This window comes from Humulus lupulus, chromosome 2 (assembly GCF_963169125.1).
Source record: "Humulus lupulus chromosome 2, drHumLupu1.1, whole genome shotgun sequence".
Taxonomy (NCBI): domain Eukaryota; kingdom Viridiplantae; phylum Streptophyta; class Magnoliopsida; order Rosales; family Cannabaceae; genus Humulus; species Humulus lupulus.
Window position 1 is genome coordinate 50,173,595 of NC_084794.1, and position 15,511 is coordinate 50,189,105.

Genomic DNA, 15,511 nt, shown 5'->3' on the forward strand with positions numbered 1-15,511 from the left:
TGGTTCAAAATGTTGTTATTATTGATATTTTGCAGTGTTCTTGTTGATTTGTTGATTTTGTAAGTTGTGTTCATAATAGGGTTTGCTCTGTGTCGATTTTGCAAGTTTTTTGTGTTAATTTTGGAACGATGTCTAGAAAATATGATGATGACGATGACGATGATGATGATGATGATAATTTTAGTAGGGGTCGTTCGTGATATTTTTCTTGGGTTTGAGTTTAAGCTACTTTTGTTAAAGCTCGTCATCATCGTCATTTTTTATTTTTCTAGGTTTGAGTTTGTAGAGGGACGGGAAGAAGGAAGGGAGAAAAAAAAAAGAGGAAAGTTTATTAATTTCTTTTGTTTTAATTATTTTTATAATTTAAAAAAAATCACTTAATTCATTAAAACTGAGGGTAATCTCGTCATTGTGAAAAATTTGTTGACCAAATCTGATCAAAAGGTACATTTTTAACCGTTTTTACAATTATAGGGTATTGATTGAGAATTATTCATATTAAATGTACCAAAATGATAGTTTGAAGAAACAAAAGGTACCAAATGGCTAATTTCCCTACTAATAATATGAGACATTTACGGCGAAAATGCCTAAGTTATTATGTTTGTAGCATTTAAGGACCAAATTTATTTTTGAGCAGCAAAAGTACATTCCATCAATGTCTTGCTGCAGTTAGTGCAACCGTCTATTCACACTATTAAGTTCGTCTATAACATGTAGGTGAAAGTATTCAATAAAAAATATATTTGTGGCAAAAGTACCTAATTAAATAGATATTTGTGGGAAATGTACCTAATTAAAGAGTTTTTTATAGCAAACGAATTCAAGTTATAAGCATATTCGATTCCACGTAGGCGGACTTAACGATAGAACAGGTAGTTGCATCAAATTATACGTACTTAAACATGAATGGAATGTAGTTTTGCTTTTGTTGTCAAAAAAATAATTTGAATACTTAAGTGCTACAAATGTTGAAAGTTAGACACAAATATCCCTATATATAGCTAGAAATGATAATACTAAAACCTTATGTGAGCCCGTAATTATGTAGTGTAGAACCAATGTCGCCCCTTTGCATTTTCATTTTACAACATGCCCTTGTCTATTTATAATAATAAAAAGGAAGAATTGAATATAAAATACGAAAAATAGGTATCATATGTAATCAAAGTCTTCTTGAGACATGTTCCCTCTATGATAATCTCTATGATATAAGCTATTTATTTTTATGAAAATATAAGTGAAGAATTAGCTGGTCGGTGTATATTTTTTTGGAACATGTGTTTTGTCTCATTATCTATTTAGATTTTGTGTTTTGACAATTTTTTTTAGATTCTGTATTTTGTAAAATAATTTAAATAGACTCATAAATATGATTTTAATTAAAAAAAACTAAAATCACAGATAGTTTACCAAACTAATAACTCAATACAAAAATACAATTATTATATCAAACAACTATATTATTATATTTAAATTTTTTTATCAAAATTAAATTTACAAATCTATTTGAATTATTTTATAAAATACTTTAAAAATTAATTTGTCAAATTATAAAATCCTCATAAATAATCAAACAATACACAGTCTAAAAATATATATTAAAAATATAATTTTTTTTCCCAGGAAATAGAGAAAGTAAAAAAGTTTGTAGACGTCAAATTAGAATTATTTAAGTAAGCATGATAATGATTACGTGTCAAAGCCAATTGACCCCACCATGGATAATGATTAAAGCTAGCCCGTTCGAAATATCCAATTCATAATCTTTAGATAAAGTCGATGAATTATTGATTTTGCAAAACAAAAAATCAATCGATCAATCAATCAATCAATTATTGAAAGATTCTTTAGGTCAAGAGTACTATTGCTATACATCCCCATTGAAATTTTCAAATAATCCACGTCGTCGTGAATTCATCTTCAAGCTTTTTTATATAAATATATATAATCTACGGGAGTAATTATATGAGTATTGGGAGTAATTATATACAGTAACATATTATTATATTTTAAAATAATATATTCTAATTTTAATAAATATGATTAATTAAAATAAGAGTCATATTACTATATATATATATATAATACTTATGTGTATATTTCAATAAAGATATTATTAATCATATATAATTCTGTAGGGTGGGCGCGGCCTCTTTTCGAGCAATATTATTATTGAATATTGGTTGATAGTAAAGTCGCCCAACTTTAAATATAAGAAAGAGTCTACTTTAATATTTCTTTCCTATTTAATAAGCCATTTTACCATTTTTTTTAATGTCACATTGGTCAATGTGAGAATTGTTGTTGGGCACCACGTGTCTATTACATGTCAATTTTTTATATTTGTTTTAATATATTTTTAATGGTAATGAAACCATGTAATAAATTTATTTATTTATAAAAAGTAAGAGTATCCCACCCTCCTCTTTTTCTGTCTTCTCTCTAATGTTCTTCATTCCAATATCATATTCTTAATGTTATTAGAAAAAACTCACAAAACAAAAAAATATTACAGAAGAAAAAATCATTCTTTAATATGTATAAATGCAAACCATCCTTGATGCAAAAGTTCATGTGAACCCTTTGAATATTGTGAACTTATTGACTTTTATAAACACTTCTCACTTTCACTTTACCATCTATTATATCTCTTCTAACAAATAAAAATATGGGTTAGGCATATGAATTGACTAATTTGAAGCTAAATGTAAATTTTATGGAGGGAAGTGAATAATGTTTTGATATAATGTAATGTAAATTACTCAATACTTCTTTTCTTTCCTTTTGTTTTAGTCTTTTCGGTATTTACATATGAAAAGAATTAATGGGTTTGTTGAGCTTTTGGGTTTACTTTATTATTGTCTTTATGAAGTAATTAATGACTTTATTGTTTGTGCTCCAATTTAATCATTTTGGTAGATCGTTTTGGTTCATTCAGTTAATCATATTTTTAATCAAAGCCTGCGTATGGAACTTTGCATCAAGAGGATGAATTGGATTTTTTTCTCTGTAATATTTCTTTTGTAAGTTTTTCATGAGAACTGGGATGAAATTTTAGAGAGACAATAGGGAGAGAAATGAAAGAGAGGAGAGTACAAAGAAAGAGGTCAACTACTCTTTCAATTTTTTGTATTTTTTGTTAGAGTAATAAATAAAATACAGACAGTTTTATAATTTCCTTGAAACCGGCCGTATGTTTGGCTAATAAAATAGGTTTAAAAAGAATTTGCATAGGTGCGGGCATTTTGTACACTTGCACCACATATTTATCTTATATATTTACATGTTAATTCTCCTACAGAGGTTTCATTTTAAGCTTTATTGGTGGGGTTCTTTAGCGTTCTCGACTCGTTAACAGTTTTCAGCGTAATTTATTTTATGACCGTGTATATTGTAGTTGTTTAGAAGATCATAAATTTTTTTAGAAAATTCAGAATAATTTACAGTACCGAAAAACTGGATTTAAACATGTTTTTTTAACGCACATAAAAAAAATTAGTCACGTGTACAACAACATGTTTGAATCTAATTTTCAGTACTGTAATCTATTCAGAATTTTCTAAAAATCATGCCAATGCTCTAAATAGCTATAATATACACGGACATAAAAGAAATCGCGTCGAAAACTATTCAAAGTTGGGAACATTGAAAGTCCCACTAGTAAGGTTTAAAGTGAAGCCCCTATATGAGAAATTCCCTATATTTATATATATAGTATAGTAATTGTCTTATTTACAAATTAATTAATTAGGTCATTTCCAATCTAAACTTTATTTTAAATAAACTTTTATTTCATTTTACCATTTTTATTACATTAAATTACTATTTTATCTCCAATTCATTACTTCAAAAAAGAATAGTTTTCTTTTATTCTTCTTAATCATCAATAATCAATTTAATTAATCAAGAAATATTAATATTATATAATTATTAATATAGTAAAAATATTTAAACAATAATTCTCTTATAATATAATCTTTTTATAATAATTTAGTTTTAATAGTGTCATCTTTATTAATAGAGTTGAAATACATTTCTTTATTTTAAAAATAAAGTTGAAGTGTGATTGGAAAATAATTTTGACTTCATAATAAAGTAAAAGTGAATTTGAAGGCAATGCTGAAGATGCCCTTAAGATATATTTGAATACTAGACGTTATTTTAAAATAGAACATGTATTTAGATATTAAGTGATAATTGTATATAAAATTATATTGTCACGTTTAGTGAGACAGTAATCATAAAGTGTAATTATACTTAATTTTTATAGAATTATAATACTTAGAAAGAATAATTGAGACACTTTAATTATTTTAAATTACACAATTATCATATAATTATTTAGTTAAATAAATATATTAAATCTAATAATTAATTCGAAATATACTCAATTTCAATTACGTATGTTTGCATGTGATGCATTATGTACGGACAAATTAATCCACGAAAAATTAAAAGCACATGCTATACTTTTATTTTAAAAAGGATATATATATTTAGGAAAATTCTCTTATAGGGGCTTTAGGACTCTAAGTGTTTTTGATCTGTAAACAGTTTTCGGTGCAAATTTTTTTATGACTGTGTATATTGTAGCTATTTAGAGCATCTTGCAAATTTTCAGAAAACTCGGAATAGTTTGCAATACCGAAAACTAAGTTCAAACATGTTATTGCACGCGCGACTAATTTTTTTTATGCGGGTGGAAAGCAACATGTTTGAACCTAGTTTTCGGTATTGTAAACTATTCAGAATCTTCTGAAAATTTGCAGGATGCTCTAAATAGCTACAATATACACGATCATAAAAAAAATTGCGCCGAAAACTATTCACGGATTAAGAACATTGAGAACCCCACTGATAGGGCTTAAAATGAAGCCCCTATAAAAAAAATTATCCTATATATTTATATTATGCAATAATCTAAAAATTAATACAATCAGAACAATCCAATAACAGGATAAAAGGTCTTATATATATATTATGAATTTACTTCTCAATGAGTAGATATGTATAGTATTTTCAATGAAGATCTCAGTGCCAATAAATCATACGTATTATTAAAGTTATTCTTATGTAGAAAAGCCTAATGCTTAATATGTATTCGAAAACAGTTCTTTTTTTCTTTCTTTCTTTTGAATAGATATTCGAAAACAATTTAATTAATAGGAAATATATCATTTTTTATTAGTAGTTCTAATGAGCATTTGCTAAAAGCAAATAAAATAACAAAGCTGGATCTCCTATCCCTAAAGTTTTTCTCTTTTAATTTTAATTCTTCCACTATCTAATCCCTTGTTTTCTTTCCTCCCTTACCTACCAAAGATAATGTCATTAAGTGCACATTCCTTCCACTTCAACTAATGCCGAATATTATCAGAGTACAAAAAGACAGTGTGAGTGGAAAAGTGAAAAGCTATTGTGTCTTGTCTAGCTTTATAGACGACATGAAGATAATATTGGGACCAAAATTTTGTATGAGAAAAATAAAATAAAAAATTCAAACAAGGAGAGTAAAATATAAGGAATTTCTCGTTTAGAGGCTTCACTTTAAGCTTTACCGGTAGGGCTCTTCAGTATTCTCGATCTTTAAATATTTTTCGGCACAAATTTTTTTATGACCGTGTATATTGTAGCTATTTAGAGCATCGATGCGATTTTTAGAAAATTCTAAATATTTACAGTACTGAAAATTAAGTTCAAACATGTTGCATGCGTGACTAATTTTTTTTATGTGCATGGAAAACATGTTTGAACATAGTTTTCGATATTGTAAACTATTCGAAATTTTCTAAAAATTTACAGGATGCTCCAAACAACTACAATATACATGGTCATAAAAAAAATCGAGTGCAAAAATGGTTCACGAGTCTAGAACACTGGAAAGGACCACCAGTAAGACTTAAAGTGAAGCCCCTATAGAAGAATGGTCTATATTGGAAATTTGTCATATATGAGCTTAACTTTAAACTCTACTGATGAGACTATATAATATGTTTGTATCTATAAAATATTTGGTTGATTAATTACTCATGCACTACCTAATTTATACCTACTATGTTTTTGGCTTTTTCTATGTAAAATTGGAAGTTCCTTTAGTACTATTGTTTTTCCCATAATAAGTGGTATAGACAAAATAAAATTGTCCCTCATTTAAAATAAAATCTGGTTGTTATAATATTTTTTTTCATTTATTATAACCAAATCTGGGAAAAGTTTATTAACAAATACATATTAAAAAATTATATGAAAAATTAAGAAATAAAAAAAATCTAGTTTTAAAAGTTTTTAATAAATATATATTTATATAATTTAGTTTATTTTTAAAATTAAATTGTTTATTAATTATATTTTTATATTTTTTTATTTGATTTTCGGCGACATGTTATAACTGTCGGCATTGGGCTTTTATTAACTATAGGTGTTGAGGTCAATAGCGATAATTTTTAACTGTCGTCATTGGTCTCGAATTAACTGTCGGTGTTGGGGTCAACTACAATAGTTTTTAACTGTCAACATTGGTTTTGAATTAATTGTTGGCGTTGGGGTCAATAGCGACAGTCAAAAGCAACGGTAACAATAATTCACTATCGGCGTTGGTTTCTATGCCTACAGTTTTTAATTATCGGCGTAGAGTCACGCTAAGCCATTACGACAGTCAACGGAGTTGACTATCATGGTTGGGTGTCGGGAAAGCCCAATTTTGTAGTAGTGCAATGATTTTCATTAGCTTATGCACAATAGGTTTGTAGAAATTGTAGAATATTCTCTATTGCTTTTTGTACAAATATGTTAGCATAGATTTCTGTAATATGCCTTTTGTTATAACAAACTCTTACACATGTAAGCTTGCAAATGACAAAGCTATTCTCTCTGTATATCCTCAATTGAGTATAAATAGAATCAACCCCTCTCAGTATTAATTGAGCCGAGAAATACAATTTCACAAAAAAAATTAGAATCTTTCTTGGTATCAGCGTTGGACGACCTATGTCATGGCAGACCCAATCCTTCCTCTAGCTCCTCTAGTGACCGGCAGTCTCGAGACGGCTACCTCTCAAGCCTCTCACTCTATTCTCACCACTGCACCTAATTCTGTTGCTACTCTCAGTCAGATGACCTCGTTGATTTTTTGCTCCAGTTGTAACTTCGTTCATTAGCATGTTCAGCCAACACTTCTCCTTGAAGCTCGATCGGAACAACTTCCCTTTGTGGAAGACGATGGTTTCCACTATCATTCGTGGCCACCACTTGGATGGCTATATTAGTGGTCAGAAAATCTGTCCTTTGGAATTTCTCACTTCAGGTACTCCTGGTTCATCTGATTCTGTTGTTACCATTAATCCTGACTATGAGCACTGGCTTCTTCATGACCAGCTCCTAATGGGGTGGCTCTATGACTCCATGACTGAGGGCATTGCATCGGAAGTCATGGGTTATCGCTCAGCTACTGCTCTTTGGACAACCCTTGATCATCTTTATGGTACCCACTCTAAAGCTCATGTGGATGAGCTTCACATCAAACTATAGACTGAGTAATGGCTCTTTGTATATGATGGATTACCTCAAACAGAGAAGGATGTGAGCTGATACCCTTGCTTTTGCTGGAGATCCCTATCCTGAGAGTCACTTGGTTGCTAATGTTCTTACTGGTTTGGATGCAGAGTATTTGTCTATCATTGTGCAGGTTGAGGCTCTCTCTCACACTTCCTGGAAAAAACTTCAAAGCTTACTTCCCGGGTTTGACAACCGCCTTGAACGTCTAAATGCTCTTTCTCCATCTGGCAAGCTCCTTGGCTCTATTGGTGTGCCTTCTACCAATTTTGTACACAAACCCTCCTCTAGTTGCTTTCTCCATCTAGCAAGCTCCTTGGCTCTATTGGTTCGTCTCGCAAGGGTGGAAATCGTGGTAGAGGTCAAGATGGTCGTGGCAATGTCTCGAAACCCACTTGTCATGTTTGTGGCAAATACGACCACTTCGTAACCATTTGCTATAATTAGTACGATGAGAGTTACATGGGACAGTAGCCTCACAATGAATCGACCCAAGATAAATAGTTCTTTGCCCTCATTGCCACACCAGAAATTCTCCATGATGATAGCCAGTTTGCAGACAGTGGTTCCAACAATCATCTCACTTCTTAAGGTGACAAGATGACCAACAAAGTTGAATATGGTTGTAAGAATAAAACAATTGGTGATGGAAATCAGCTGTCCAATTCTTATATTGTTTATGGTTATTTAAAATCTAGTATCTCATTTCTAACACCCTACTACTTAGGGACCATTACACTATGTTTTTTAAATAGTCTTAAACTCGCTAAACAAGTCAGTTGGGCATAACCATGTAACTAAACGTGATTAACGATTTAGGGTTAAATTTTTTGGTCAAAGGTACCATCGTTTCACTAAAACGATTACTTTATACATGAGATCCCAAAATACATTTAAAAGGTTAATTACAATGAAAAAGGTACAACCAGCCAACCTACGCGGCAAAATAGGGTTTTACCTATTGGAAAACCATTTAGATCACGCAGCGAAAGCTTTGCGTGATGGGCCCATTTTTGTTGATTTATTACAACAACAACAATAGAAAAAAATTCATTAATGATACAAACAATTTATATGACCAAGAAAATAATCCAGAAATAGTATCATACTATACTTTTAATAATGCAAGAAATATGTATATAATTGTACAATATATTCATATAGAATATATAAACACAAAAAATCAAGAACATAAACTTTTACCTCTTGAAGCCTGTCAATTGTTCTTGAATCTTTTTGTATTATTAACGATCACTACAAGAAAAAAACAGTATTCATAACACTTAAAAACTGTTATCTGGGACTATTGATAGCACTTCTGAAAATGCTAACATAGCCCCTGTTATTAAAAGTCCAGTCTTTTCTATAACAGTTTTTGAATGTTATGTTCGGTGTTATCTTAAACTATTCAATAACACATTTTTAGATGCTATAATATTGAAATAATAACATTTAGATAGAGTTTTTGGTTATAAATTTGAAATTTAATCTTGTACTTTTTTCATAACACTTTTCAACTGTTACATTTGATTATTTTGATAACATTTTTAGTTTGTTATATTATATAAACCATAACAATTTTTTACACTTATAATATGTTTCTAAATCATAACATATTAAGGTTTTTTATTGTGATAATGGTACTTATAAGTTTTTTGTTTAATTAAAAGATTCATTATTGTATTTTGATAAAAAAAAAATCAAAATTCATCATAAAATATAATTCTCAATAGATTGATAAACCATAAGTATTACATTAAACAATAACTAATTCAAACTCTAAATGTGTCTATTTCATGAGATCTTAGTTCTAACTTAAATTTGAAAGCATAACATAATAAAGTATTATAATCTTGAACATTTTTTACTTGAAAAATGAAAAACAAAAAATTACAAGATACACAAAAGTAAACCATGCACGAAACTTGCTCCATCCTTCAATTCATCATCCTTTGTGCACTTGTCTTTGTTGTGAGTCCATTTGTTGTGCACTCGTCATATACCTGTTTCCCTTTCTTCCACAGGTCCATGTGTAATCCTCTTTGCAATAAAGCCAGTTGTAGTCCACAAAAGGCCTGTTGCTGTCAAGCTTATGTTAAGCTCCGTCTTTAGAGCACTGTAAGCTCCAGTCACATCTACACACCTGTAATATTCGAGTGTAATAATGGAATCACACCAGCAATTACTTAAAGTGGTAATTCTAGGGCTTTTATAAAAAAAAAAAAACATAACCAAATTGCCTTGTATTAATTAAAATGTCACAATAGAGTGAAGGTATTGTTCTGTTGAGATTATATATGAAACACCACAAAGAATACAAAGCATAAACTAAGCACAATGATAGAAGTCAAAGATAAATTCTTAATCTGCATAATTCTTGCTAATTTATTCAGTAAAAAATTCAATTTTGTTAGTAAAAAGGACTTAATTACTAAAATATTAAAATTTTAGGGACTAAGCTGCTAAATTGTAATAAGTAGAGTATTGTTCAAAGACTAATAGAGACAAATACCCAAAGTAAAATCATTATGGTAAGGTTCAAAGAGATATTACCACTCCTAATCCAAGCATTGTGTAAGTTGTCAAACCAAATCCAACTAGAGCATTTTTTCCAAAAGCGCCCTGTGGATACATGCAAATAGATTGTGACAAATGATCTACAAATTAAAGTAATTCTAATATGATACTTCTAAGAGGACTTATAAAGAGAAATATGTATGTTTCTCAAACATGGAATTTCTAAAATAATTTCCCAACTAAATTCATAATACAATTTCAACTTATATACAGGCCCAGGGAGAAAGCTTGCACTCAAATTAAACAAATGGTCAACTAATATTTAGAGTGCATAATAATGTGGATATAATCATTGGAATGGTGGTATTTAGATTTATGGGTTATCTTGAAGACTGTTTTGTCAAGAAACTTGCCACCCACTACAACAATCACAGGGTTCAAAACATGGCTGCACCTAAAATGCAGATTTGGATATTATGATTTTACATCCAAGCTCTAGAATAGCTGTTGATTACAACTAGGCCTCAACCATATGATTCAAGTGGTTGAGGTAGAAGACACAAAGGAGAATATTACCTGCACAGCTCTTCCACCGTCAAGAAATAAAAACGTAGTCCAAATGTAGGTACATTGTAACATTCTCCATTCCAAGTAATCTTGTTTCAAAGACATCAAATTCACTTTAGATGACCCTGAAAGAAAATGGTTTAGAAAATGATCTAGCCACTAATTTTGAGAGCTATGTGTTCACGTTCTCTTCCATTACTTTCCGAAGTTTACTACACTTTATTTAAAGTTATATATTCCAAAAAATTCTAGTACTGTTTCATTCACTTATGTTATATTTTGATGAAATAATTTCCTTTTAAGGAATAATGACCTAATTACTTGAGTTGAGATTATTAAGCTTCTTGAACTTTGATTTAAAATGTGAACACTGCTAGAAAACATTCAGGCAAGGGTTACTTTAGTTTTGATAAGAAAATGTGTGTCACTGTGGATATGGGACATGCCTAACACATCTAATTGCAATTGTATTGTTCTGAGTTGGTGTGATGGGGCAGGGAAAGAAGGGCAAGAAATTGTAGAGAAAAAATGTATTAGAATTTTTTTCATAAAAATATGACATAGAATCCTTATCATGGTATATTATTTGGTCTCTGTCTTGATAATAGAATTTACAAACTAATACAGTTATAAATAATTTACTTAAGATAGTATTTCAGGTAATGAAATGTTTAGTGAACCACTAATATCAAAGAAACATTCATTAGAATCAATGTTTTTCTTTGAGGGGCTTATCAGGGATCTAAAATGGCTCTATGATCAACATTCATTCGTTGCATTCATGATTAATTGTAAGTAATCAAATAAAAGGTCAATGGATTTTGAAGCTGGTACAAGAGATATTATTTGATAAAAATTGGCTTTAAGCAAAACAGAACTAATTAAGTGAAGATATAAATCATTCAAAATTTCTCATGGTTTAATCAAAGATTTCATTGGAAATTTTCTTCCATGAATTTTATATGAATGGAACCTTGTTTCTTAATTAGAATCAAGAGAAATTATTGGACACAAAAGTTTTCAATGCCAACATAGAATTAGTAGGAGCATACTTACAAAGCAATGTTTAAAGAAAGTGATAAGAGAACAACCAGTAGTAGAAAAATTACTCTTCGGAACAAATGAAACAAATAAACACTTTTGAACAACCATTTAGGCTATGATTTATTTATTCATAGGCTTCTGTGGCCGTTACAAATTTCAATTATATTTATATATTTATTTAGATGAAGATAGAAAGCAAAACATAAATATCACACCAAGACATAATTCTTCCTAAGATATAAATTCAAATGAGCAATTTCTATTTACAACTTTGTCAAACAATTTCTTGTATCTTAAAAGAGAAGGTAAAGAGTATGATCTACATTGTTTTCTACCAAATTTTGTTAGTGCTATGATTTATTTGTGTAGAAAGAGGCTGTGACTTTTGTGGCAAGACAAATGATATTGGTATTGAAAAATATATCTCTACATTTTGTTGACAAAAAACAGCCTGTAAATAATGAAAAATAGCCTTCAATAAGCATAATTTTAGCAGATAATAACATGTCCTATTATGCATCAATAAGATTGGAAGAGAAGATAATGATTTTAAATGGTTATGGCTACTCTAATTTTGATATGAAAATGTGTCCCTTCAGATATTAGACATGCCTAAGACATCTTATTACAAATTTGGTTAGACAATACCATGTGATTCCACAAGGACTATACCTCACTTGACCCCTTCTAGCTAATTTTCTCTATAGTCTTGACCATTCCTTTCAATGCAATAGATATATCTGTCCTATACATCTTATCAAAGACTATTGGTTATAAATACACATATGAATGGGGATCACTACCATCCTAAGTTCTCAAACTCAAAAGTATCAAGCTAATTTCATGACTTTTATTTGATTGGAACTTTTTTTTTATGAATATATCATAAACTACTTGTCCCAAGTTCTTGGTCTACATTCTGTTTTGGTATTTTCAGAAACCAAACAGAGTAAAATTCTTGACATAGATTATGATCAGCAATATACTTAGGAAAGTAAAATTAAATTAAGTGTGCCTCATCATGAAGATAGGAGATAGTTTGTTTGTACAAGAAGTCGTCACATAAAAAAAGTGTATATTCTTTTATCAAAGTTATATTTTAATCGAGGATAAAGCCTTTTCTCTAATCATAAACCCTTCTTGCTACTTTTCTCAACCTAATATTCTATGAAATAGTGATTAAAATTTCCTCTCTATTACTGAGCAATAGCGAGGATTTTAAATGTCCTCTCTATAGTTCAGCAATAGAGACAAAGTATTAGCGAGGAAGTTTAATGACAATTTCATTATCGCTATTCGATATAACAAGGATTTAGAAAGCTTTAGCGAGAAAAAAATTCATCTCTAAAACCCGATTTTGTTATAGTGCCAACACAAAATGATATTTCGGTTTCTTTAAGAAGGAAAAGGACCCTAAAAAGAGAAGTAACTCGGGCAGAGATGCTTGCAATACAACTGAAAAGGACCTCAAAAACTATACAAAAAGATTATTACACCATTTACAAGTATATGTTTTTAACAATCTAATTAATGTACCAATCATCAAACAAACCAAGCAAACACAATTCAATTATAAAATAGTTATACTAGATAAGTCTATATAAAAGCAAACACCATTTTCCCCTAGACTAGCATCTAACCATCTGCCAATATCAATTCAACTAATTCAAAAACGCATGCATGTTTTCTTCCTTATCTCGCCACAGCACACAAATTTCTCAGATCCTACTTCACTAAAACACACAAGTTCTCAACCTTCCGTTATCACCACAGCACACAACAATAATCTCAGAACCTACTTCACTATGGATGAATATTTAAGATATTCAAACTCCTCTAACATTTGCATAATATTAAAACAAAGGTAAAAGGCATACCTCTTGCAAAATGCAAACAAAAGTAAGAGTCTCTCGTGAGAGATTGCTTGCACACCAAGTATTTTGCCTCTTCTCTTGGAGGCAGCCTACCAAAAAAGTTTTAACTATATTACAAAGAGAATAAAAATATAGAGATAGAGACATATATAAGCAATATGACAGCACCAAACAAAAATCTCATTATTTATGATCAAAACCCATACAATCAATATTATATATTTTCACATGAATAAAAGTCTGATAAAATCATATTATAGAATATGCATAAATCAAATCTGTAAAATCCAAATTTCATACACAAAAGCCAACGAAAGGACTAAAGAAAAGGTAATCTAAATCCATATTCTCAAATCACAAACATTAAGTATTAAGCACCATATTCTTACACTTAAAACATCTCTAATTTTTCTCTTTGTATTCTCTTAATTAGAAACAATTCCAACACAAAAAATTATATAAACCTGAACTAAAGGGGAAATGACTTACCTTCATCAGCTGCAGCAAAATAAATTATTAAAAACAAAAGCAACAACACAAACCAAAGAAATAATCTTTAAGGAAAACCAACAAATTGTAACCCACTTAAAGGATCTCGACACAACCATAATGTGAAAATATAAGGTTTATTTATAAAAGTTCTAGCAAAAAAAAAACAAACATATTATAGAACAGAAAATATAAATAACCAATATGCAAGAAAACATAAAATTATGTCAAAAAATAAAACATAACCAGTCATGTAATGAAAATTTGTTACATAATGATTAAAAATAAATCAAATATCACTTTAACATACATTTTAAATCAAGTTAATGGTACTTTAGTACTTTAGAAAACACAATCAAAACTATGGTTCTTTTAACACATATAAAAACTAAAATGCACTTTAGAACAAATAATAGCAAAATTTTCTTTATTGACTTACTTTCTGATTAAAATTAGCTCAATGAAAGGGCTAACTTAAATATATGTAGGTAGCAAATGAAAATAATATGAAGTCACTCAATTTCTTAATTGAATAGAGATGAAATAGAAAGCTCAACACCTTGAATTTGATCCAAACTAAGTGTAAATTCTTGAGCCAAAAACTTGAGTCTCAAAGAAAATAAAGCTGGGATCAAAAGTAAGAGCAAACTCAGTAGGTCATTTCTTCCAATGCTGAGAGTAGATAAACCATATACATAAAAGAATTTCATGATTATAAATGAAGCATACTTGTATGAAAATATTTCACCTTGAGTTTTCCAATTTCCTTCAAGCTTAACATCACTAGATCAGAGTCTAAGTGCATGCCTGCACAAAGAATTAAGAACAATGTCATCCTAGAAAACATTAAGAAAACTTTCAGCATCACAGATGTACTTACTTCAACAACCATGCAAAAGATAGAAATCAAAGCTAACTAAGTGTTTCTAAGTCATAATACAGTGGCCAAAGTTATAAATAGAAAGTGCAAAAAGTAAGAATTAAGTATTCGTCAACCAAGAATGAGACAAATTAAAAGCTTAACTAATATGAGAGGGGCAGGTATATGTCTAAACATTCACAAAGTTTTTTTTACCAAAACAAGCATGTTCATATGAAATGAAAGATACAAATGCTCAAAAGCATAAATGCAACTAAGTTGAAGGGCCACTAAGATATGCAATGTTAGAGTGTCAAAAACAGAAAAGAGAAACAATAGCTCCACCACTTGAACCTCATACATGAAAAATTCCTTGTACCGTATTTGCAATTAATGCTAAATGAAAAATAGAACTGAGAGGGCCAATAGAATTGGTCTAATATATTCACTGAAAATACAATGAAAAAAGAAAAGGCAAAAAATGCATAATCCATTAGTCAATCCAAAGTAAAATCCCTATGCATCTCAGCTCACAAATGACTTTCAAAAGCTCAATAATAACATTTGAATTAGTATGAAATTTGTACAATGAAAATTATTCCTAGTG

At 29.6% G+C, this 15,511-nt stretch overlaps 1 protein-coding gene across 1 annotated transcript; it reads right to left on the minus strand.

Annotated features, from left to right (window-relative positions):
• Positions 1-9,549: 9,549 nt before the first annotated feature.
• On the minus strand, positions 9,550-15,026 carry LOC133814231 (uncharacterized). Its single transcript, XM_062247221.1, has 3 exons — positions 14,794-15,026; positions 13,560-13,645; positions 9,550-9,697 (listed from the first exon to the last, which is right to left on the minus strand). Exons 1-3 carry the CDS (start codon positions 14,935-14,937, stop codon positions 9,550-9,552), a joined length of 378 nt encoding a protein of 125 aa, XP_062103205.1. The 5' UTR covers positions 14,938-15,026.
• Positions 15,027-15,511: the final 485 nt, after the last annotated feature.